This window comes from Sabethes cyaneus, chromosome 2 (genome assembly GCF_943734655.1).
Source record: "Sabethes cyaneus chromosome 2, idSabCyanKW18_F2, whole genome shotgun sequence".
Lineage (NCBI taxonomy): Eukaryota > Metazoa > Arthropoda > Insecta > Diptera > Culicidae > Sabethes > Sabethes cyaneus.
Genome location: NC_071354.1, coordinates 31,555,545 through 31,579,094, shown reverse-complemented (window position 1 = coordinate 31,579,094; position 23,550 = coordinate 31,555,545). Strand labels below are relative to the sequence as shown.

General features: G+C 42.7%; 3 protein-coding genes across 5 annotated transcripts in view; 1 reads left to right on the top strand and 2 right to left on the bottom strand.

Moving 5' to 3' along the window:
* LOC128738566 (low-density lipoprotein receptor-related protein 6) overlaps positions 1-4,593 on the top strand; it is a 118,401-nt gene extending 113,808 nt beyond the window's left edge. For both annotated transcript variants that reach the window (XM_053833804.1, XM_053833806.1), the window contains exons 4-6: positions 1,199-1,359; positions 1,438-1,713; positions 1,772-4,593. In XM_053833804.1, the coding sequence (XP_053689779.1) occupies positions 1,199-1,359; positions 1,438-1,713; positions 1,772-3,290 (1,956 nt within the window). In that variant the 3' untranslated portion in view covers positions 3,291-4,593. The remainder of the gene's footprint in view (positions 1-1,198; positions 1,360-1,437; positions 1,714-1,771) is intronic.
* Positions 1-5,630, bottom strand: part of LOC128738567 (uncharacterized) — a 146,247-nt gene extending 140,617 nt beyond the window's left edge. The window contains exon 1 of the mRNA XM_053833809.1: positions 5,616-5,630. The gene's annotated coding sequence lies outside the window, so the exon portion shown is untranslated. The remainder of the gene's footprint in view (positions 1-5,615) is intronic.
* An 8,708-nt stretch (positions 5,631-14,338) lies between these two features.
* Positions 14,339-22,030, bottom strand: LOC128737369 (myb-like protein Q). 2 transcript variants are annotated; one of them, XM_053831994.1, is made up of 3 exons: positions 21,633-22,030; positions 14,975-16,154; positions 14,339-14,636 (listed from the first exon to the last, which is right to left on the bottom strand). In XM_053831994.1, the coding sequence occupies exons 1-2, from the start codon at positions 21,891-21,893 to the stop codon at positions 14,991-14,993; spliced, it is 1,425 nt and encodes a 474-aa protein (XP_053687969.1). In that variant the 5' UTR covers positions 21,894-22,030; the 3' UTR covers positions 14,339-14,636; positions 14,975-14,990. The 2 variants fall into 2 exon arrangements, with proteins under 2 accessions (XP_053687969.1, XP_053687968.1); XM_053831993.1 differs by having other exon boundaries at positions 14,339-16,154.
* Between the last annotated feature and the right edge of the window lie 1,520 nt (positions 22,031-23,550).

Below are 23,550 nucleotides of genomic sequence, written 5' to 3'. Positions count from 1 at the left end.
TTTATGTTCTAAGATATAGGCTGATTAACAAAATTTCTACAATTAGGTCGGTCGTGAGCTGCAGCTCTTCAATTCCTTGGACACCATGTCCTTGCCGCCTGAAGATCATTCTCAGCACTCAAACACTCCGAGCAGTCGTAGATCCTCCTCGTGCATTGTTCACATTTCATGCACGTGGAGAACAACCGGTCTAATGAGCGTCTTGTACAGGGTAGACGGAAGCTTAGTCTGTTCCACCTCAGTTGCTTGTGAAGTCCACAGTAAGCACGAATTCTGCTGAAAATAAGTCTATATGCTACAAACTATCCATCCAAGCCGCAATCAGTCTGATCAGCTTTCCAGGTAAGCTATTCTCGTTCTTAAATTTTCCATGCGCTCGATGGTATCATATGCAGCTTTGAAGTTAAGGATCTGCCGAAGCCTAAGTTATTGGTCTGTCGTTGAGCGTCGTTCAACGAAGCCGCCTTGATAAATGCCCAAAATGCAACATTTAGAACGGTGATCGCACGATAGTTTTCGCAGTCCACAATTCTCCCGGTGTAAATTCCAATCCACCTGTGCAGACAAATGGCCAGCTTTTTCTGGTAAAAAATAAAAGAAACTGTATCGTAATAGGGATAACCAACTGACGGTTAATCGAAATGGTTAACAAGCAATTTCGAACCATGTCGAAGATTTTGTTGACATTCAAAATCTTCATGTAGTGTTAAAAGCTTAGAAATATTGGTTTCTTTCAATATGAGTAAAACCTCGACTTTTTTACAAACTGACCACATTTAAGTCAATAAAGTAAAAAATTTTAAAAGACTAATTTGGCAGTTACCCTGAACCACTTTACCCAAGACAAAAACACTTTAGTTACATCTCCTAGATAAATTTTCTCTGCCACCTTTGTGATAGATAAAAGGTGGTACATACTACATATCTCATGGTATTTATTTCTGTTGTAGTTGATATCTCGAATACACACGGGTCATTCGCTATTATAAATGTTGCTTTTTCTATTCGCTTTATAATTTTGTGTAGATGCAATTATTTTTACATTTTGGGGCTATTTCTATGAACATACCAAAGGATCGCCCATGGGAAAGCTCTTTACGAAAAAGAATTATAAAACCAAAAAAGTAATATTTAGTAAATTTCCCTTTTCTTGATCGAAGAAAACGTAGTTACTAACGAACGACAAAATTACTTCCAGATCGACGGCCGTGGTCCAATCATTCGGCGAGCATTTGACAACGGTACCGTAGCGAAAGTGTTCATCGACCCTGCCTCCTCGCCCTTCGATATGGTAATCGATCCCATTGGTCGGTTGCTGTTCTGGAGCTGTTCCCACACGAACACCATCAATATAACGATGTAAGTAGATGCGCGCGGATGCCTAATTCTTGTGATTAATCCGAACTTACCCTTTTGCTTAAACTTTGAACTCAACAGGTTAGATGGTGAAATCGATCGGATTGGGAACGTGGACATTGGCAGCTCGGAGAAACCTCGTAGTTTGGCACTGCATCCGACGAAACGGTTGCTGTTTTGGACTGACGTTGGACCAGCGCAAACTATCATCCGTGCCAAGCTGGACGGATCACAACGGAAGGAGCTGGTTTCGAAGCTGGAAGGTATCACTGCGCTAACGCTCGATCCACAATCCAATCGGTTGTTCTACGCTCACGGGAAACGTATCGATACGATGGATATCGACGGACGGGAAATGTAAGATTGGTTAAGGTTTCTGTTGAGGGGAGTTCTGAAGTTTTTGTTTTAATTTTAGCAAAACCCTAGTGGCGGAGCACATCAGTCTGGTTTCGTCGATCGCAGCGCTCAACGGGTACATCTACTGGCTAGATGAACGACCCGGGATGGAGCGGATATCAGTGCAGGGTGAGTACCGCCGGACGGAGATACAGAAAATCCCGCACATCACGGACATTGTAGCGGTTTGGACACCGGAAGCTCGAGCCCTGCGGAATCACACCTGCAATACGGCTCGAGCTAAGTGTAGTCACATCTGCATTGGAGCTCCGGACGATGCTCGTAGCGATGACATCTGTGCCTGCCCGCAGGGGCTCATGCTGATGAAGGACCGGCGCAGTTGCGGGGCGCTTCCGGTTTGTGGACCGGATCATTTCACCTGTGCAGTGACCTTTTCCAGCAATGGGCTGGATGGGGATAATAATAAGGACTGCATTCCAGTGTCTTGGCGCTGTGATGGTCAAAAAGATTGTCCGGATCGATCGGATGAGTTGGACTGTCCGGCTTGCCGAGCCGATCAGTTCAAGTGTCAATCGGGCGAATGCATCGAAAAGCATTTTGTTTGTGATGGGACGACGCAGTGTTTGGATGGTTACGATGAGGCCGTTTGCTGTAAGAATCCGGAGGATTTTCAGTGTCCTACAAGTAAGGTTTGCATTTCTTATCTTAACATTTGCGATGGAGATGAGCACTGTGCCAATGGGGAGGATGAAGCACCGGAACTTTGCACTGAATACAACAATAGACGGATGGCTCCCAGCGGAAGCAAGATTACTATGCTCATTGTGGTGGTGATCGCAGTGGCGGTCGTCTTTATTGCGGTTTACTTGCTACAAACCTGCCGGACACGATTTGGGGCTGGTTCTTCCGAGCCGAAAGAAGATCAGGCGGCTGCTCCACTATCTCCAGGAGGAATCAACAAGAACATCCGAGTTTCCAAGCTCAGTTCAGTGGCTGACGCTGTCCGGATGTCCACCCTCAATAGCCGTAACAGCACGAACAGCTATGATCGGAATCACATTACGGGTGCTTCCAGTTCCACCACCAACGGGAGCAGTTTGATAGGCTACCCGTTAAATCCTCCCCCGTCTCCGGCGACAACCGCCGGATCGGCAAGGTACAGTTCCAGTTACAACCCATACAAACACTACAAAATCATCAACCAACCTCCGCCGCCAACGCCCTGCTCGACGGACGTTTGCGACGAAAGTGACTCGAACTATACCAGCAAAAGCGGCCGAAGTCGTGACCGGATCGGTATGACCGGCGGTGGTGGAAGCTTGGGAGGTGGCGGCACTAGCAGCAGCAGTGGCCGGGGTGGTGGATCCTGTGTAAAGTACAAAAATCATGGCGCGGATCGGTACGACTCGGAACCGTATCCACCGCCACCGACACCGCGTTCCCACTATCACAGCGACGTGGGCGGCATGCTACCGGAGAGCTGTCCACCGTCGCCGAGTTCGCGAAGCTCGACGTACTTTTCGCCTCTACCTCCACCACCCTCACCGGACCCATCGCCCTCGCGGGGATATTCATAGCCGCCGCCGCCTCTTCCGCCAGGTGGCGGATCATTGTTCTAGGTTAACGTTTCTAGTTTTTGGTTAGGGAACGCCGCCTCCGGCGGCCGTTCAAAGCTTATGGCTATTTTTTACTATAGCAAATGGAGCATTTAGATAGAATGTATATATTTATTTTTACGGTTAAAAAGATTTACTAGCAATATTAGAGCAGTATAATAGTAGTGTGAAATGCCATGTTGCACAAGGATCTTCCCCCCACAGAAAAAAACGATGTTCGAGAATCAGAAACAAACAATCGGTTTTCAAGTTGGTTGTGTCTTCCAGCAAATTAAATTTGAACAAATTTAGTGACAATTTTGACGTCGAGGAAAAAAAGCGTGCCTTAAATGATAGAAAAAAAAACATATAAAGCTTTGAAGCTTCCTGATAGAATTATTTTTTTAAACCCAGACGAAGTCGCCAGGACTTATAGTACAAACGGTTAGGTCGTTTGAATAAAAAAACAGTTTGCTTTGTTTTTCTCCAAGGTTTCACCACAAACTGTGTTATTCCCACTGTGCCCCATTGGCAAAAGAAACAAACACCAAGTAGGCCAAAATTTGATACAAACGCTATATACAGTGCTTCTGTCATCTTGTTTCAAACGACATTCGTTTGTGGTTGCAGAAAAGCCAAGTTCATCTGTAAATATTTTAAGCAGTCAGCGTGTGAAAAGCAAAAAGATTTCATGGCAGCTAGCATAAATAAGGTGAGCAATAACAATTAAAAAAATGCAGGGCAATAAGAGCACATTTCTCGTACGGACAATTTTCACACTCAGACAGTCGTATCGTAGGGTACAACGATCGTCCTACTTCGTTCACTTCCTCTGATCGTTGACATAGCTTTAGTTGATTAATTAGTTAATTACCTATTAGTTTGTAGTTTTTGACGCCGCTGACCCTCGCAATAGATGTGTGTGTGTATGATGTGCATGTATTATATTAGTTTGTACCATGAGCAATAGCAACAACAACCGTTTGATTTCCAGCATCCACAGTAGTCCATCAGCACCAGTTTAGTCCTTAGTGTATAGCTGCGAGAAATGTGCTCAGAAGACTGAATTCTACCTACAGAAGTGTAAATTATTTCAGCATAAACAATATACTTGTTCGCTAGGCTTAACTTGGTTTGAAATATACCGTCTAGTGTATGACCTGCTGTTGTTGATGTTTGCGAATGTTTGCAAACTCATACGCAATCAGGATGCCTCTTCTCTCGAGCTTACGATTTAGATACGTCTAGTGTAAGTTGTAGTTGTTCATAAAGTTTAAAAGAGAATAGTAGGATGTTTTTATTGTTGTACAAAATATACAAATCAATTGAAATTGGATAGGAGTTGATTTCTTTAACCTAAAAAAATCAAACTGAAAAGAAGTTCTCGAGCAGCTAGAATCTCTGAATTTTGTAGCTTGAAGCGTAAGTTTCGCAGCTTTCCTACGCTTGGTGAACAAAAATACTTATAATAGAGATAATCTGATCATCGAGTAATGAGCCAGTTTGACCATGTTGACATCAACTCAAGTAAAATTTGGAGCAGATGACAATCATCGATGTTATCAATGACTTCGAACACCTTTAAATCGTCAGCATAAACTAAACAGGAGCGATTTTCGAGACAACTGATTGCGTCGTTAATGAAAAGCGAAAACAAGAACGGGCCTAAGTTACTACCTTGTTGCACACCTGAACTGTAAGTAAACCAATAAACATTGCCATGAGGGAGACAGTCGCCAACTTAGCAAAATGGGAACGCACCGAGACTTGAGATATATACAGAGACGAAGCTACCGGAAAGAAACGATTACCGGAAGAACCCTAAAAACACGGTAAGCAACAACCAGTTATGTTGTTTATTCCAAATAGTAAAAGAAATACTAGACTCCGCGCTACTACAGATCAGATTTTTTCAATGCAATCGTCAATTTCAAGGCTGCATACGATACAGTCGAACGGGAATAACTCTAGCAGATAATGCACGATTGACAAGCATCTTCGGAAGGAGTGCTGTGGGTGCATTTCGTGGGCGTTCTCGAGTTCTTTCGAATTACGCAGATGATTGGAATGTGATTTAGCGAGCGAACATAGAAATGAGAGACATGACACTTGTTACCACGAGCAACCCGGTGGTGGCAAAGTAAAAATTCGATTCATTCTTGTTTCATCCTCCAAATCATCAAATTTTAATAATTGGTTTGTTTAAATAGTTGAATATAGTTTATATTGTTCTCATTATCCGGAAGTGTTCCGGATGCAACGATTTGGCGACGAGAATTAAAGAAGCCACCTAACACACTTTGGAACCTGGAAGATCGGAAGAATGGTGAAAACTCAAGCAGTGCTGCGATTCAAATACATAATCAACCTTATTCTCCAGCAGGCCCAGTCGATGGCGAAACAAAACGCTCGTCTCATGGTCATGATGCTACGCGTTCAACAATCAAGAAGCACCGGCCCGGCCAGCAAGCAGCTCCGAGTTTATCATCGAATCGTTGGCGTCCAATATCCGTGAGTTTTGCTACGATCCGCGGGAGTGGCTGCGTTCCATTCGAATGATGGTTCCAGCAATACGAAGACCTTTTCCTGAAGGACGGCGCTAAACTGGACGATGCAGCTAAGATCCGTTTCCTACTACGAAGCCACAGTGTGACGGATCACGACAAATAGGTACGTAAACTTCGTTTTTCCGGCGCAAACGGTACCAGTGGTTTCAACTTTCGAAGCGCACTGAGGAGGACTACGTAACGTATGTAGCGGAAGTGAACAAGCAATGTGAGGACACCGTCCTAGTGGAACAACCGACAACCGCATCAGTCTGTGCCATCAAGCAGTAGTAGGTATCGAAGCCGTCTGGTCCATGGTCGATAGGATAGCAAGCAGTCAAGCGTTTCGAAGACGCCATACTGGTACGTTCGAGAATGTCCTTTTGCGAGCCACACTTGTAATTCAACAAAGTTGGACACAAGGAAAATTACTGCAACAACTGTGAAGCCCAACAATGGAAGAACAGGAAGAAGTCCATTGTGAACGGCGTTTTTGCAGGCAATCAGGTGAACAGCCGCGATCGCAGAAACTTCCTAAATGTCATCAGCGGCGGAGCGAAAATTCGGCTGCAGTTTGACACACCGGTCGAAATAAATGTCGTTTCAAGACAGACCTGGGAGAACCTTGAACCATCGGAGCGAAAACGGTGTCGGGCCCTTGCATCTTTCCGGAGAACTAACCTGTATCATCAAAGACGGCACCTGCTATGTAACCACACATCCAGACCTCATTTTGTTCGGTCTCGACTGGATTGAACTCTTCGAGCTGTGGTCGCAACCTTCGTCAGCGATCTGCAACCAGGTACGTTTAATTTCCATTCAATCGTCGATTGAGCAATACAAGGCGGTGATTCCGAACGTATTCAAGGAGTCACTCGGAGCAGTTGGGAATTATCACACCTCTCTATTTTTCTCAATGGGTCGCTCCTATCGTTACTGTGAAAACGCCTAAAGGAAGTACGTATCTGTGCCGACTATTTCGCTAGATTGAACGCTGATCTGGAGCCAAACAATTATCCGTTACCAGTTCCGAATGACATCTTCACCAAGTAGGCAGCTCAAGCACCGTGAAGCAGATGGTAATCCGCCGGAGTCGACAAGTCAGCTGAGTATTCTAGTGGATATGTTCGGACTTCATGCTGTATCAGCAGCAAACATACCAGAGACAACAGTTCCACCATCTGTTCTTCCGGACATTTCAGAAGATCCAGTTCAGGTTGACCTTTGAGTTACAAACTGGTCATGAAGATGAACCAGCTGAACTACATGAACCAGAAATAAAAGAAGCAGAAGATCCAGAACAACCAGTCACTTTAACTTGTCCTACGCCGAAATCCAGCTCAGAAATACAAAGCCGCCAGCAACGCGTTATCAGGATACGCTTACGGTTCGAGCCGTATTTGGTGTTCTGGCTAGTGCGGAGGAAAAGATGTTACCACGGTGGTGGCATTCATCGAAGTAGCCTCGCATGCGGTGACAAGTAAACGAACGTGAAAATTCGATCTGGGAGACTCAAGAAGTATTTGTCTTCGCACAAGCAGTTGAATAGGAAATGCTGTATCGTGCAAGCTATAGTTAAGATGGCGGACACATCAGCGGGATGTACTCTAAGGTAGTATGCCCGGTAAGGTAGCATGCCGAAACTCTTATTTAGAATTTAGAACGAATAAATAAAATGGAAATACGGAACAGATCAATCTGCATAGGATAAGAAAAAGAACAAGGAAACGATTAATGGATAACGATTGGAAACTTAGTACCTAGAAAGTCCGAGAGTGCCCAAAACATGATGTGAAAATTATCATCGGAGATGCAAATGCGCAGATCGAAAGGGCGGATTTTTTTTTGTCCTGTCATTGGAAGGCATAGCCTTCTTATGTTGACCAATGATAACGATATGAGGCTCATAAATTTCGCCGCGGCCAGAGAAATGGTCATCTGTAGCACCTACTTTCTACGTTTGAATATTTGGAAACCCCTGGAGGAATCTAAGCTGTATGGGTCAAAATCGTGCATCAGAATAGCGGGTGAAACCTCAGAATCTAATCGACAAGTGCTTGAGATTTTTGAGCGTAAAACTCTGCGTTTAATACTTCGTGGCGAAGTGAAAAATTGAGCGTGGAGCAGACGCATGCACCACCAGCTGTATCAAATATACAACGATGCTGATATAGTGAAGGTACTACTACAATGTGACAGGTTACGGTGGGCCGGGCACGTGGCCAGAATGCTCGACGAAAGATTTGCTAAAACTAGTTTCAGCAGAGAACCAGGAAAAAGCCGTAGACTTCCGGGCAGACCCCGTTCCCGATGGATGTACGCTATTGAGGACGATGCACGGTCAGCTGGTGTTCGTGAGGATTGGAAAACGGCAGCCCAGGAAAATTGAAAACGTACTATGCCCCTTTAAGCACCACCTCGTTAGAGGGCCACTTGCTAAGTGAAGGGTTGCCCGGCCAGAAACTCCGCCTCAGGGTGGGTCAGTTCAATAACTAAAGGGATAAAAAGGCGGACGCATGCAACCAAAGGTGCTCACTCTACGCGTTTTCCAATAAGCCTTAACTAAAGAAACTCGCTATCCGAAAATCCTCAATCCACACACCGACTCGTACCTTTTTGCTCACTGGTCAACCAGATTACTGGCCAATGTAAGAAATCGGAGTGTGGGAACTGTATTACCAAGCAGCCCAGTTGGAGTACCAAAAACAACACTAAATTTTACGCGATTTGTGAGACACCTTCGGAATACCTAAATTACACCAAATGACACTCCATAAGAAGACTTTAATTTATGGAAACGCAAACTGGATTTCACATTCTAATTTGTACAAATACATTTAAGGACACCTAGGTTTTTGAGCCACTTTACTCCTTCTAAATTGCGTGGGTGGATTTTTACCCTAAAAAAAACCTTATTGGCTAAACTTTAATCATCACCTGCGTAGGAGTTTTATAGCTTTTACTTATGGCGGCCGTTCACAATTATCTCCATCCACGATGTTGCAAAGCCGTAGAATGTTGCGCGATGAGCATCAAGCGTACATAATCGGTACAGCAGCCAGTGACGTAGCCAGGATTTTCGTTTGAGGTGGTCAAGTCATTTTTTTATTAAAGAAGTTTTAAACTTAAGAGGTTCACTCGCCTCTGGAGGGAGGCCAAGTTATTTTTTTTATTTATTTATTTATTATCTAATACATACAGAGTAAGGATTAACCTTTTTAATTAAAAGTTAGTATGCAGAAAACTATTTGTTTAAGAAATATATTTAATGCTTATGTTACAGAATGTTCTTTCGAATTAATTAATTTGTTTAACTAAGTATTCATGTAATACAATTAACAAGTAACTAATGCCCAAGTAACAATTTGAGTTTTATTACACTCTTATGATGGCATTCAAGACCAAAATTGGTCATGAAAACCACCATAAGAGTACAATCAAACTCACATTGTTGCTTGGGATGGTTTTCATAAGTTTGCGTACAATATGATTTCTGCTAATTAGTTTGCTGGCGAGAAAAATGTTTTACAGGATTTTTAAAAACTGCATTGCTCAAAAACTGCAACTGCAACTACTTTTCCCTCCGTAAGACGCTTCGATCAAGAAGCATACGCCGCACAAAGCTGACGATGTACAAAGCGCTAATCAGACCGATAATCCTATTCTTCAGCTGACGAATTTCTCACCGGATCTCTTTGAGATCGGGAGCCGGCATGCAGTTGTCGTTTGTAGGCACTCCGAGGTTAACTTCCGTTGCGTCTCCTATTGCTATATCACCGTTGAGGTGCTCATCGAAATACTGCTTCCACCTGTCGACCACCTTGCGCTCGTTTGTGATTAGATCCCCTCCCTCATCCCTACACATGTCAGGTTTAGGTATGTAGCCCTTACGAGTTTGGTTCATCTCTTCGTAAAAGGTGCGCGCGTCATTAGCCCAGAATAGTTGTACCAGTTCCTCACGATCTCTGTCCTCCTTCTGGCGCTTTTTCCTCCTCAGGATCCTAGTCAACTCATTCCGCGCTCGTCGATTCTTGGCCAAATTCTCTCTCGTGGATATGATTAGATAGTTTTCCCAAGCTCTTTTTTTCCTACAATTCTATCGCTTGTTGGCATTCCCCGTCAAACCAATCATTTCATGCATTCGATGTTTCCACTCCTAACACCGTGCACGGTTGCCTCGTTGACGGCCGAGCGTATCATACTCCATCCGTTTTCGAGGGTCGAAGCATCTAGCTCCACAGAAGAAGACAGAGCTTCATCCAGTACGCACGCGTAGTTTTCGACAACTGGCGGGTTGTTTAACTGTCGAATGTTTAACCGAGAAGAGCGGCTTTGTTGCGAGGTATAAACCGTCGATAGTTTTAAGCGCGCATGTGCTGCTACTAGGTAATGGTTCGAGTTGATAGGGAGCATAGGTTGGTGATGTTCGAGAAAAACCGGCCCTCGATGAGAATATGGTCGATTTGGTTCGAAGTTCGTTGGTCAGGTGATATTCAGGTGACTTTGTGGATATCTTTGTGGGAAAAGAAAGTGCTCGAGAACTGCAAAGTTGATACATCGCTGGCTGTTGTCGTTTGTGTCGGTATGCAGGCTATGGGGCCCGATCACAGGCAGGGTGTCGACTCAAATCCAAAAATAAAATTCCCTGACTTTCCCTGATTTTCCCTGATGCATTAAATATTTTTCCCTGACCCTCAAAACTCGAGTATAAAGCTTATTTGGGCGATTTCTGGCTTTAGATTTTTACCCTTTACCATGGCTTATGCGACCTGCTAACTAAAGCTAGATTTCTTCGTGTTTTAAGAACACATATCAAAGATTCTTAACCTATTTCTTACCAGCGTTTCGAAAACGCAACGCACTCTTCTATCGATTCTATAGGGACAATTATGTTTGAGGTATCAACTTGAATCCAAAGAAACAAAGATTGGGAAATAATCTAAACGATCTGTTTTTCCACAAAGCTTAGATGTTACATACAACAAAATTACAGCCGTGTAAACATAACAAATCTTGCTAACTTTCAGAACGCTCAAACTAGTAACTTTACCGAAAGGTGGACACATGTCTGCGGTTTTTTAATCGAACTAAAACAAAAGTATCCTGGAAGTTTCAGCTTATTATCTCTGCTGCAAAAAGTATGGGGTTAAGGAGATGATTCACTTAAGGTTTTTGGTACAAAACTGTGCGTTTTGCTGACCTCGAGGTACGGCAAAAGTTTAGCTAGATATATTGTTAGAAAATGTCCACATGGCAAATATTTTAATCCTCAATGGTGGACAGTATGCGTAGTTAAGAGTAAAGCTGGGTGTCATGATTTCGGATTGCAACTATCAAGGCTTGAGACCTACATTGACTCGAAGGAAGTTCGGTGGCCGACCGTTCGGACCGCATCGGACCGATGACCGTATATGGCAAATTGTTCAACTAATCATAAATCTGATGATACTAGGGACGAATTGAACCGCGCAGTTAGCTTCGAGGTACGATGCTGATCTAACAAGCCAGTCGTGTACGAATCTCGGCTAGGCGGTTTTTTCTAGATAGAGTCAGTAGGACCCCGTAATTTTCCTGAACTCTAACAACCGGCTGCGAAGTCTGTCGATAAAGAAGGGTAATGTCTATTGACGGTTTAAGCCCAAGACTTTGCATTGCTTTACTAGAACGAATTCGATGACAGGCTCGAAAGGATTTATGGGGTGCGTACGACTTGAAAATTCAAAACTCTAGCTCCCAGACCGATCCTTAACGGTCGATACTTTTTGGAAGTCATCAATGTACGGTATTTTCTTATCGACTTTGACCACTATCTCGTCGTAAGATCCGCGCAAGGTTATCGAAATCGGCGAAGGCTCGCACTGAGAGGATGTTGCATTTCAACATTAAGCGGTTTACAGCATATGACGTTGCAGTGGAGTACACCAGAAAGCTTGATCAACGAATCGCAGAACAGCAGGAAGAAAGGGAATAAGATGTAAGTGGGCTGTGGAGGATCCTCCATGGCGCCAACAACTACGAAGGAAGTGATAGGCACAACGTGTGGAAGACAGTGTAACAGCTTGTTTAATGTCGAATGCCAGTAAATGACAGATGAGAAGAACCAGGCCAAGAGTTGCATGCTCACTGCGGATCACGTCAGAACAGAGAAACATGTAAGCTTTCTGCGTATTACGTAACCACTAACCAGCTGAACCAGTCCCGAAGGTTGCCAACTCGCATAAATGCAAATTCTACAGAACGTTAATGCTCCCGGTAACCCTTAACGGACATGAATCATGGACGCTGAAGGAAGATAATCAATGCTTGGGGCATCTGAGTGTAAAATTTACAATTGGTGAAAACGCTGTAGATCGCGTGTAAATAACAGTCTGTAACCCACTTTGGGCTCTTGATGTCTGCACTGTGAAGTGCGTGAGGCCTGCCATTGCCGATTTCGAGCACTACAGCGAGTGAAGTCTGACAATTGTACGGCGCAAAACAATAAAAAATCTACGACAAACTGAAAGATAATCGAATCGACACTAGACATGTGACAAGTTTTAATTCAACCGATCAATCTGCGTATATTTTACACGAAATTTGATTCGATTCCAAAATTGATCAATAATATTTCCGGGTAAATAAAATTTCCCTGATAGCATTTGAAATTCCCTGATTTCCCTGATCCAAAAATGAATTCCCTGATTTTCCAGGTTTCTCCAGGAAATCGACACCCTAACAGGTCTATACATTGCTTCCCTGCCGGCCCCCAGGGCATCCCCCCCTGGCTACGTGGCTGTCAGCAGCTGCATAATGGGCGTATCTACAAAATGGCGTCCTAGACGCTCCGCAGCATTAGCCAACCAATCTGATCAGCGGGTTTACAAACGGCTTAATCCGAAATCCGGCGGCTAGAAGCTGTGCTATAACCAGCCGTTCGTGAAGTGTGGGTGGATGTGCTTTGCTAACGGTGTTGTCTATAGCTTTCGCCGAGCGCTTGAATGGGATTTGAAAATGGAACACAAAAAGCCGTCGAACGGTTGTTTAACGGTATTAGCCAAATTCCCTAAAAGCTTTACTGTGCCAAAAAAAGCAAAGCCATGGGTATAAACGTCCTTAAGAACTTGACCCTTCTTTATCGACAGACTTCGCAGTCGGTTATTAAAGTACAGGAAGACTACGGGGCTAATGTAAAGATCCTATTGACTCAATAGCGGCACCGCCCAGTTGAGATTCGAACCTACGACGACTGGCTTGTTAGACCCGCATCGTAACCCGCATCGTACTACACTGGCTAGCAAAGACTCCACGCAAAACTTCTCCTAACCAGGGACAGAAACGGTTACATTTTTTCTTTACATTTACCAGCATGCAATGCCATATCAGACTCTAACCAATACCATCACTCTGTACTGTTTCTGTATCGACAGTGCCTATCTCTTGCACGTGTCGAGACTAGCCCGAATACGTACATGATAATAAGCAAACATTTTCGTATGTCAGCCGACCATTCACACAAAATGTCGTGTGGAAATGATATGCATTTGTCGCTTTTTGCTTACAGTTGTAGTTGGAATAGTATGGAGCCTTGATAGAGAATAAGGTGTATCAGGGACCTTCTTTATTAAAACCGTGTTGTTTGGGGGAAAGCTGTATGGTTGGTTTACGCGCGCAACAGCAAAAGAGAATACAAAAAAGTGTCTCCAAGACTGGTGACATTTTCTCCCCGATATCGCAGAGTGTATGACACGTAGATCAAGAGATGTTTTCGTTGTTTTTGCATTTCTTTTCGGTGCTTGTGTACCAGTAACATGTCGCAAGACTGGTTTAAAATGATCGAAGCAAAATTGGGAAACTCCTCAGAACAAACGAGATTTGGTTGAAAAACGAATATTCGATAGCGAATATCTGCGATCATACAAGTCCGATCAAACATCTCTTTTTTTCTTTGGTTACATGTATGTAACCATTTCATCCCTACAGTTTCTTGAACTCTTCTAGAAGAAGAATCTGGCCGGCAAGCTTCGGGCTTAGAGATTCCATCTAGCGAATCGCGAATGAGAGGCTCTAAGAAAAAGTTAAAATTGGAAACTTGGCTAACTTGTATGCAAAGAACAAATACATAGGCGTAACCAAGTAACCATAATTTTTAGTATACCATGCTTTATTTGCTAACTTAACGAAGAAAACGCAAAGGGCCAATCTAATTCACCTGATTTGCTACAACATGCTCTTAGATCCATCGTCACGCCACTTTCGTCCTCGATTGTACCACGTAGTTAAGATGCTCGTCGTAGTGTGCTGCAACATTGCTGGTTGATATAATTTACTTTACTCTGCTCCGATCATTCGGTTCGGCCGTAAGATTACTCTACGATCTAGATTACTAAATAGGATTTCGAAGAAATCATCATCATCGCGTTTTATAGAATAGAATTATTGTTATTCTTTATTGTTAGTATTTCACGAGGTATATAATAAGCCGTCGGTAAAAATGTAGTCTTAAACAATATCTTATCCAGTGTAAAACATACTGTTATATATAGTAGGTATATTATATATAATTAGTTTCTGAGTAGTCGACGTTTGCGTCACTGATTTTTACTTTTTCTTTTAGTATGTATGCTTAAGCTAAACTTTCTTGCACTTTTCCTCAAGGCTTACTGGTTTTCCTACAAATTATTAATATTAAACATCCCAATTGATGACGAACAACTTACCGTACGTAATTATAATCTGTGCGTGTGTAAAACAATAATAAATCGAAGAATGCCGTCGCGATCTATTATAGGAGTGTCCAGTACTGTAACAAGTTCCATGTATTAATACATACAATAATCAGTTAGAAATACGATGGCATGGAAGGAACAAGATCAGCGCGCAGACGCAGTGACGACGCAGTTTTTTTTTTGTGCGTTAAAATAATCTCAACGTACGTATATGTTATGCAGTTGGCTTTAAGTACTTAGCGGAATAAAATCTAAAAACGACGCAATGAGAGTCTCAAAATAAGGTACAGTTAAAATACGTGAATACTGTGTTCTGTGTGTCGACAATCGACAACCTAAAGCATAGTTAGCAGAGAGGGAACATGTGCATAGGATTCAATGATTCTGTATAGAATGGAGTATTTCGACGAACCTGAACCCTTGGGTGGTCAACTCTGACCCAGTCCGGGAAGCCGCGATGCCTCAAACGGAAACATCTTCTCTTCCGCATCAGCTTCTCCGTAGTCCATGGTATCGTCACCGGTGGAGGAGGCACTCTCCCGGACGACCTGCCACTCGCGGAACCGTCGCCGTTGCTCACTTTTGACGCACCACTCATCGAACTCCTCCGGGCTGAGTTCCTGTTTCAAGCGTTCTCGTCGCCAGCGACGCATATATTCCGCCCGGTTGTTTCGTTGCGCTAGCAGCTTTTCAGATTCGGTTTGCGCCGGTGAAACTGGTGGACGTCCGACAAGGCCGAACGATGCCGATTTGTTTTGCTGCGATTGTCGCTTGGCACGCCACTTTCGCATGTACTCGGCTCGAGATCGTCGCAACGAAGCCATCTGCTTTTCCGAGTTGGGAGAACTTTGTCGACTTACGTTTTGATCCGGTTCGGTTGCAAGCTGTTGTGGTGGTTCTAGCTTGATGGAAGGACCTTGCTGTTGTGGTTGCTGCTGCTCTTGTTGATGCTGATTTTGCGCGGATTCCTTGAGGCGTCTGATTTCTGCTTCGACCTGTCTCAGTTGATGCTGCGCAAAGAACGCAAACAGCTCCTGGGCTTGTTTTATTCGGAGAGCTTCTTCCTGTTCATCTGTTGTCACTGGTTGTGGTGCAAAATCATTTTGTTCGGTAATTTCTTCGGTTTTTACCTGAGACTGTACCAGCTGTTGTTCCTGCTTTTGCCGTTGACGCATTCTCCAGCGGCGCATGCGAGCGGCGTTCTTGGCTTTACGTTCCGCTTCTCGATCTTCCGAATTGCCACCGAATTGATTCGACTCCGACAGGTTTCCGCTCGATTGACCGATTGCTTCCACCTCGACGCCCTGTTCCAGCAGTTTCTCCAGTAGCGTTGGATCCGGAACATAGGAACCGGGCTGCAGTTTACTTTTGCAGATGGTAACTTCCGGTGTGATCAGCTCCTCGCCGTCGTAGTCGTCCCCGTCTTCAACATCATCATCGTCATCATCATCATCCTCGGATGGGCGGGCGATGGTTTGACTTTTCAGTAACTGATCGTTGCTTTTACAAAGCTCTTTAAAACTAGCGAAGGAGTAAATCTGCTGCACACAGTCCAGACAGATGAACGATTTGATGTCCTCCGGCAGGGTGATCTGGAATTGGTTACGAAGTTGTCATTAATTTGGTGGTTTTGAGAAGTTTTGATTGAAATATTGGGAGAATGAATGCTCAAGAATGGTCCTTCTGTTCCATATTAAAAATTTAGCATGAAAAAAAGCAGGTTTGCTTTTTTGACGTTTTTATTGTTTGCAGAGTACATACATCTATGCAAAAGGATACGAGTTATGCAAACATCTCATTTTCGATAAAAATGGTCAATAGACATCTATAATTCGGAACGGCTCGGTTATTCACATGTTGGTGTAATTTTTATTTCATTAATTTTTTTTTAAATCAAAGCAACCTGATTATTTCTTGAGCAAAACAATTCTTCAAACCCTAACCCAAGGTGAGCTAAGACTTGAAACCTTGCTCTAACCTAAATCTATAGGTGGGAAATAACTTTTCAAAGAGAGAAAAAGACTGCCTTCATTAAAAATTAAATGAAATGAGAAAAAAATGTAAACTGACTACTTAGAAACAGTTTTTTAATGAACACCTCAATGGCGAAGTGGCAAAAGTAAACGAAACGGAAGTTAACATAGCAGTGCCAATGGAAGATAGTAATGTCCCAGCACCTGATCTCGAAGAAGTCAAACGAGAAATTGAGTTGCAAAAGACCAACAAAGCCGCTGGTAAGGACCGCATGCCGGCAGAGCTTTATAAACACGGCCGAAAACGCTGGTAACGTGTCTACACTGGGTAATTTCCAAGCTTTGGGAGAATGAGAAGCTACCGGAGGAATGGATGGAAGCAGTGGTTTGTTCCATCTACAAAAGGGGTGATCGGCTCGACTGCTGCACTAGCTATGCATGTAGATAATAGGCCATATGAATAAAACAGTTTGCCCGTTTAAATCGTATGGGAGCATTTGCTCTAATACTTTTATTCATATGACCTAACGCACGAGTACTGTTTTCCGGATAAACTCATGCGACTGATCAGAGCTACATTGGATCCATGATGTGTTTCGTGCGCATCTCGGGGACACTTTTGAGTCCCTTTGAGAAGCAATTCTTAGGCTTTGCGGATAACTTTCACCCTCTAACGGGCAGCATCGTAAAAACGATGCAATCAAGATAATGACTACTTTTTCATGGAAGTAGAAGTTCAAGTGTTGATTTTCGTGCAAAAATAATTGTCTGGAGGAGCGCCAGATCGAAAAAAGTCTAATTTCTCTTTTTATTTCCTTATGTCTAACGCTCTATCCCGATATTTGTTGAATTCAGATATAACGTGGACGCACCAAATTTGACGCAGGTCCAACGTTGACGCACTTTCAGAAATTTTCTATAATAACTTATCTTGACTATTAATATTTCGCAAAAGTGTACCTTTGACACTTTATTTACACTTATGAAACGCATTCGTGCCATAAAAAACTTTTGATTGGTCATTTATAATTGTAAATAAAAAATTAGAGGGGTTGTGTACAAGACACGACCGCATATATAGGTGACGAAGGACTACGTAAGTCTCTTTGTAGTGATAGAAGCATGTATCTATGCTTGTAATTATTCGATTCTTTATGTATACATGCTATATGCAACATATATACACAGACTAACAGACGTAGCACTGAAGCTCCATTCCATCGCCAATAAAAACGGCCATTTCAAATTTTCACTTAAGCCAAGACTCAAACAACAGTCGCTGCGCGAGAACGCCGCTGCCCTGCACTGGCGCTGTCGTCAGGTAATATACAAGTAAATTTATAGCATTGCTAAATTTATAGCGACCTGCTCTGCGTAGCGCGAAGACTACACCAGGTGATGCTAGTGTTTTTTCCAAGTTATAGGGATGTCAATGAAACGATGTTTTGTTAGAAAATTTGTTCAAAGTGTTACGTCTGTTAGTCTGTGATATATACATACTACATGGGTTGTATCTTGTATGTAACATTTATCAAAGTAGTAACCTATGCAATGGGGGGCTCCGTAGCTGCAAGGTTACCGAGTCTGCTTTGACAAGCGAGTGGTCGTGGGTTCGAATCTTAGTAGAATCAAGCCATTCGATGTCAAGTGACTTTAGCATAAGTTTATTCTCAGGCCCCTCCATTTACCCTTCCTTCGTGTTGAATTCTATATTTACCCTCTGAAGCCTCTTGACAGTGCAAATGTCCCTCCTATAGTTAAGTGTACTGGTCAGAGGTACGAATGAGTCCTCGCCAGGGACGGCTATAATATGGGATAGTGCTGGCAGCGAGGAATAAGTGGGTAAAGTAGAGTAAGCTTTGAAGGAAGGGTAAACCCCAATACACGCAAGCACGCATAAAATTTAATAAGCATATCGCTCACTCAATAGCGATTATAGCAAAAAGAAATGCAGTGCAGGTCATACAGCAAACACCCGGGCGATATTACAATAGATCAACTATACTGGTCGCAGTAATGAGTCCACACATGGAAAAAAAACCTATGCAATGTTCAATCTATTGGTGTAAGAATATTGAAAATCGTTCCGGAAATCACTAAGCTATTAGCGTTCAAAACCTGACCACTTTTCGAGAAAGATTTCTTGGAATGACACCCTATACCAGCTACCAGCTACCTTCCTGAAAGACGTAGTCCTACGTCAAAAATAAAATGATTCTCAAATGGGCCATTTTTTCCTACCTTAGCACAAACGCTAAAGAAACACTCAACTATGTTTTATATTTTTTTTACGCGTAAAGGTGCTTTTTTGTTATAATATCTTCGAAAACTGTTAAAACTTAAGTATTATTAATACACGTTATACGCACTCTAAAAGCCCTTTTAGCTTATTTCTGGACAAAAATGTTTCACGTCAAATTAGGCTCTTAGTGTTCCTTATTATTTACAGAGTAAGATATAAAAAGTATGCCATCTATTCCGACACTAAAAATCTCGTAAGTCACCAAGAAAGGTATTGGTTCAACAGTTTACCGTCTCTCAGGGGCCACAGTTCGTCGGAAGAAGCTGCAGAGAACACTTTCTCAGGGCAAACATATGGTTTTAGCGTTGGAGAGGAGGTCCTATAAACTATAAATGACTTGTTTTGCTTATAGCATAGCATAGCATAGCATAGCATAGACAACCGTACACATAATGGGTGGCTGATATGATGTACCCGTAAACACACCATACACCTGACCATGTCCTTACGATTGTAGAAATGGGTACGTTAGTTGACCACCTACTTTAAGAGGATGCGCAAAAACTCACGCAATCTTCATAGGTGTTCTTGTACCCAGTAATATACGATATGAATAATATAAAAATACAATGAAATGGAGCATATATGGGAAAAATAGAAGAATCTCACCATCAATCCTTTGAATGAAAAATAGTTGCATCAGTTTCCATCATCTAATATCCAATAATAAATTTAATTTTCCCTTACGATATCCATGTGCATTATTTAAGCTTGTTACGGTTAGTCTTAATAGTACAATAGGAGGTGCTTGATGAGCTAAAACGAAACAAATAATTAAAATAACATATTATACTTACCTGCTACCAAGGCCGTGTGGCTCAGCCGTCTGCATCTGGGAACCACGCGGCATCGCACCTCCTAGCTTTGCTACTCAATAGAGTATTACCGGGTATGGTCACGTGGAGGCGCTAGGTAGGAGCTTGGGCTGGCAAAAGCTATGTTGGTCGCTTTCTCGTTTGCCTTCCCCATATCATACCCTATAAATGACTTGTTTTGCTTATGAGTAAAATCAAGTTCCCCAAACTGGTAGGGCAATCAAAAATATTGGTTTAGGTTTAATTAGGATACTTTTTTCGCTTGTCTGGTCGATCCAATCCTGCAGTTACTGTAGTTTCCGGTTAGCGGCTAATTTAGTGTTTCCTGCGACACCCTGAATCTTGACACTTTCCTAGCTGTCGTTCGAAACAATGTACAGCTGTGTGATACCTCGATAGTTTTCAGCGTTACGCTATCATTCTTCTTGTGTACAGGGAGCATAACTCAATCTTTCAGTAGAGTAGGGAACTTAAACTGCGGGATTCAACCATGGGACAATTTTTTTCGCGTGTTGGGGACTTACCACCGCGACCATTATTTTGATCTATTGTGGTCTGTCCTCTTTTGATTTATGCCATGTCGTATCAGTGAGCTATTAAAGTTTGATGAGCCACCTCAACTACTGTCGGCATTTATCCCAATCAGGTGATGCATTTCGTATGAAAAAAGGACCAAAAGGACCGTGAAGGCCGACAGTTTCAACGCACCACTTGTTCGTTGACTTCAAAGCTGCGTACGATACCATCGACCGCATGGAGCTTAGAAAAATAACGGATGAAAACGGCTTTTCCGGACGCTGATCAAACTGACTACGATGAACGGTATGCAGTTTCCGAAAAATATTATCCCGAATAAAATTTGCCAGTTCTCAAAGACTAAGCTTGATTTTGCCTGGTCCAATGTCCAGGGTTAAGCCAGTTGGGGATGACGAGCCCCAAGGGAGTCCAAAGCTAAAGAATCCTCTCGTGGGTGGTACGGCTGGAATGCGTTAGCAACCCTCTGATTGTACCATTTGTCAAGCAGAACGATATAAACGTTAAACCTGCTTGATACAAGCCAATATTCTTGATAAGGTGTGTATGCAAGTCTATATGAAACCGATGGTAATTCGCCATTCAAATCATTTTCTGCGACACAACTGTCTACTTGATTTAATTATTAACTAGGGTCTCTCAGGTAATATCCTACAGGAGTACAGCAAGCAAGTTGGTTAATTAATTGAAGCAATTTTGTTCATCAGGCTAGATCTTGGGACGGAAAGCCAATTTGGTAAAAACAAATTTGTTACCATTTTTGAAACAGCACCTGCAAGGTTTAACGAGATCACTACCTGTTCCTATAAGACTTTATATCAAACTGTAACCTATAAAAACGTGCTTTTCACTTGTAAGTTAACTGTTAAACGACAGAAACACATTAAATGTGTTAAATTTATTAAAATTTTGTTACACAGATCTGATCACTTACTGTTTATTAATCAAAATAAATTCTATGCTAACTGTAATGAACGAAGTGCGAAGTGCCGACTGAGACTGTACAAAAGTTACATTATGATATGCAATAATGCTCATAGCAAACAGCTCTAAAACAGGCTGTGGACGTTTTGAACAGTTTCCAGTAGAGTTTTTCCACTTTTTCACAATTAAACATTATTATTATTGTTTACAATAGTCAGTTTTCAGCCATATTCGCAAATACATCGAAATCAAAACAAATCGGTTTTTCGAGAAAACATGAATGTCATTCTTGAATGCGCCATCAAATATACGGCTGATTCAATCGAAAGTATAACGCATTCATCAATAACAAAAATTACAGTCATTCGTTTAAGCAACCATAATAGTTGCCTCAACATTTAATCAATCAACTTTTGCAAATCTCTATTTCGAAAAACCTAGAACAGCTACCGCATTCGATGTGTACCTAGCATATTTTTTATATCCACATTCTCTACCTCTTACAAAAAAAAACCCCCTTACCTGCACTTCCACACAGTCGGAAATCTGCGCCAGCAGAGCGGGATCCGGAGCGGCATCGGGCGGAAACAGCGGCCGCAGTTTGTCCGAGTGGGTCAAACACAGCCGGCAGAAGGCATGCTTCCCGGTACGGTCGGGAACGATCGATCCCGTCTCACCGTCGTCATCAGCATCCACTCCGTTTGTTACGTGTCGTCGAAGACGGTAGTACTCGCTGCTGCCGTGCGACGAACTGGGGCCCAAGTCGGATCCACTTCCCGGCATTGTAACACTTCATTCACACCTGAATCGATGGCCGAACGGGACACGGTAGCAACGGTTCGACAAATCTTGACGTTTTGTCACACGCAGGAACTTACAAACTGCTAGATAGTTACGTGCACATAACTACGATGGCGATCGGTGTTACAAAATCACTCGAAAACGCGATGCAACTAAATACCTACATACGCTACTATTATGTTGACATTCCAAACTATGCACTGCTGCTGTACGGGCTGCATAACAAGTACATTTTCTATGTGCGCTGATGCTGTACTTGCCTCTGCCTGTGAAGCTGTCAGATATGTTGAAGTTTGCAGCGCCACGGCAGGTTGAAGAAGTGACTAGCGGAAACTCGCGATGCACTGTTGATGAAAATTAAAGATTTTTGATTTAAAAGCATTCCTTCTCAAGTAGTTAAACTGTTATACCCTAGGAACAGGACGTATCAAGCTGCTTTTTACACTTCTTTTTATTATCGCCGCCATCCCGATTGAAAATTCTTTGTATACTCTGCGTGACTGTTGCCTGCACATATCGTTTTAACCTCCCGTACCAAACGCTTCCCATATATAGATAATGATTTGATTACAGTTGTTGAGACTTGGGAGTATCTTTGCAATAATATGGTTAAGTGCTGCTCTGGGCCCTCGAGATGAACTAATAGCATTTAGGCCAGATGCCAGGGTGAATTTGGCCATGGATATGACATAACGCCTTATTTCGCTCTCTGAAAATAAATTAAAGAAACAAGCTACAAAAATATTAGTTTAAATAATATAACACTTAAAAATTGACCAAACTCGTGACTTTAGTCATGACCTTGAAATGCGGTCAGGCATATATTAATATTTTTTTGAAACGATGATTCTACAATTGATGAAGGGACGGTAAGGGAAAGTCATGAAGAAGAAGGCATTCCCGGAAAAAATCCTTCTTCATTACTTTCCCTTACCGTCCCTTCATCAATTGTAGAATCATCGTTTCAAAAAAATATTACTTAAAAATTGTTGTGTGATTCAACCTCAACCGATTCAACGGTTGCCGAAAACTACAGTGTTATAAGATCAGGAACTGGAAACCACACGATCCCGCACCTCCTGACTTGGCTACTCAATTACACAAATTGGAGTATTTCCAGGTATGGCCAAGTAGAGGCGCTAAGTTCGAACTTGGGATGGCTAGAGCTATGTTGGATGCTTCTTCCTAGTTGCCTTTCCCATTTCATACCCAGAAGTCTGTTGTTTTGTTCCTTCTCGAATGTCAAATTAACATCTTACTTATGCGTCCATGTCCGCTGGTTCGGCAGAACAAAAGGATGAAATAAGATACCTCCACTGCCGACGGTTACCCGTCATGGTTTTTACCTGTCGCCAGGAGAGGAACTCGTCTACAGCCCGGATGTCGTTGGCTAAGCTGCGTCGAAATGAACCTCCGGGTCTGCCTCTTCTACACTCTCGTTGCGGATTCCAGTCGAGTGCTTCTCTGCAGATTTCGTTCGCTCCTTAATACGTATCAGCCTAATCAATTTTGTTGGAAAACCATGTTCAAGCATAATCCGCCACAGCTCATTTCGTTTAACTGAATCCGTACGCCGCCTTGAAGTCTATAAATAAATGCTGAGTTTGTAAGCTGAATTCCCGGAATTTATCGTGGATTT

Coding starts and splice junctions, on each gene's coding strand:
- LOC128737369 (XM_053831993.1), bottom strand. CDS start 21,893: ATGCCGGGAAGTGGATCCGACTTGGGCCCCAGTTCGTCGCACGGCAGC. Junction 16,155..21,632: donor CCGACTGTGTGGAAGTGCAG/GTAAGGGGGTTT, acceptor AACCAATTCCAG/ATCACCCTGCCGGAGGACAT.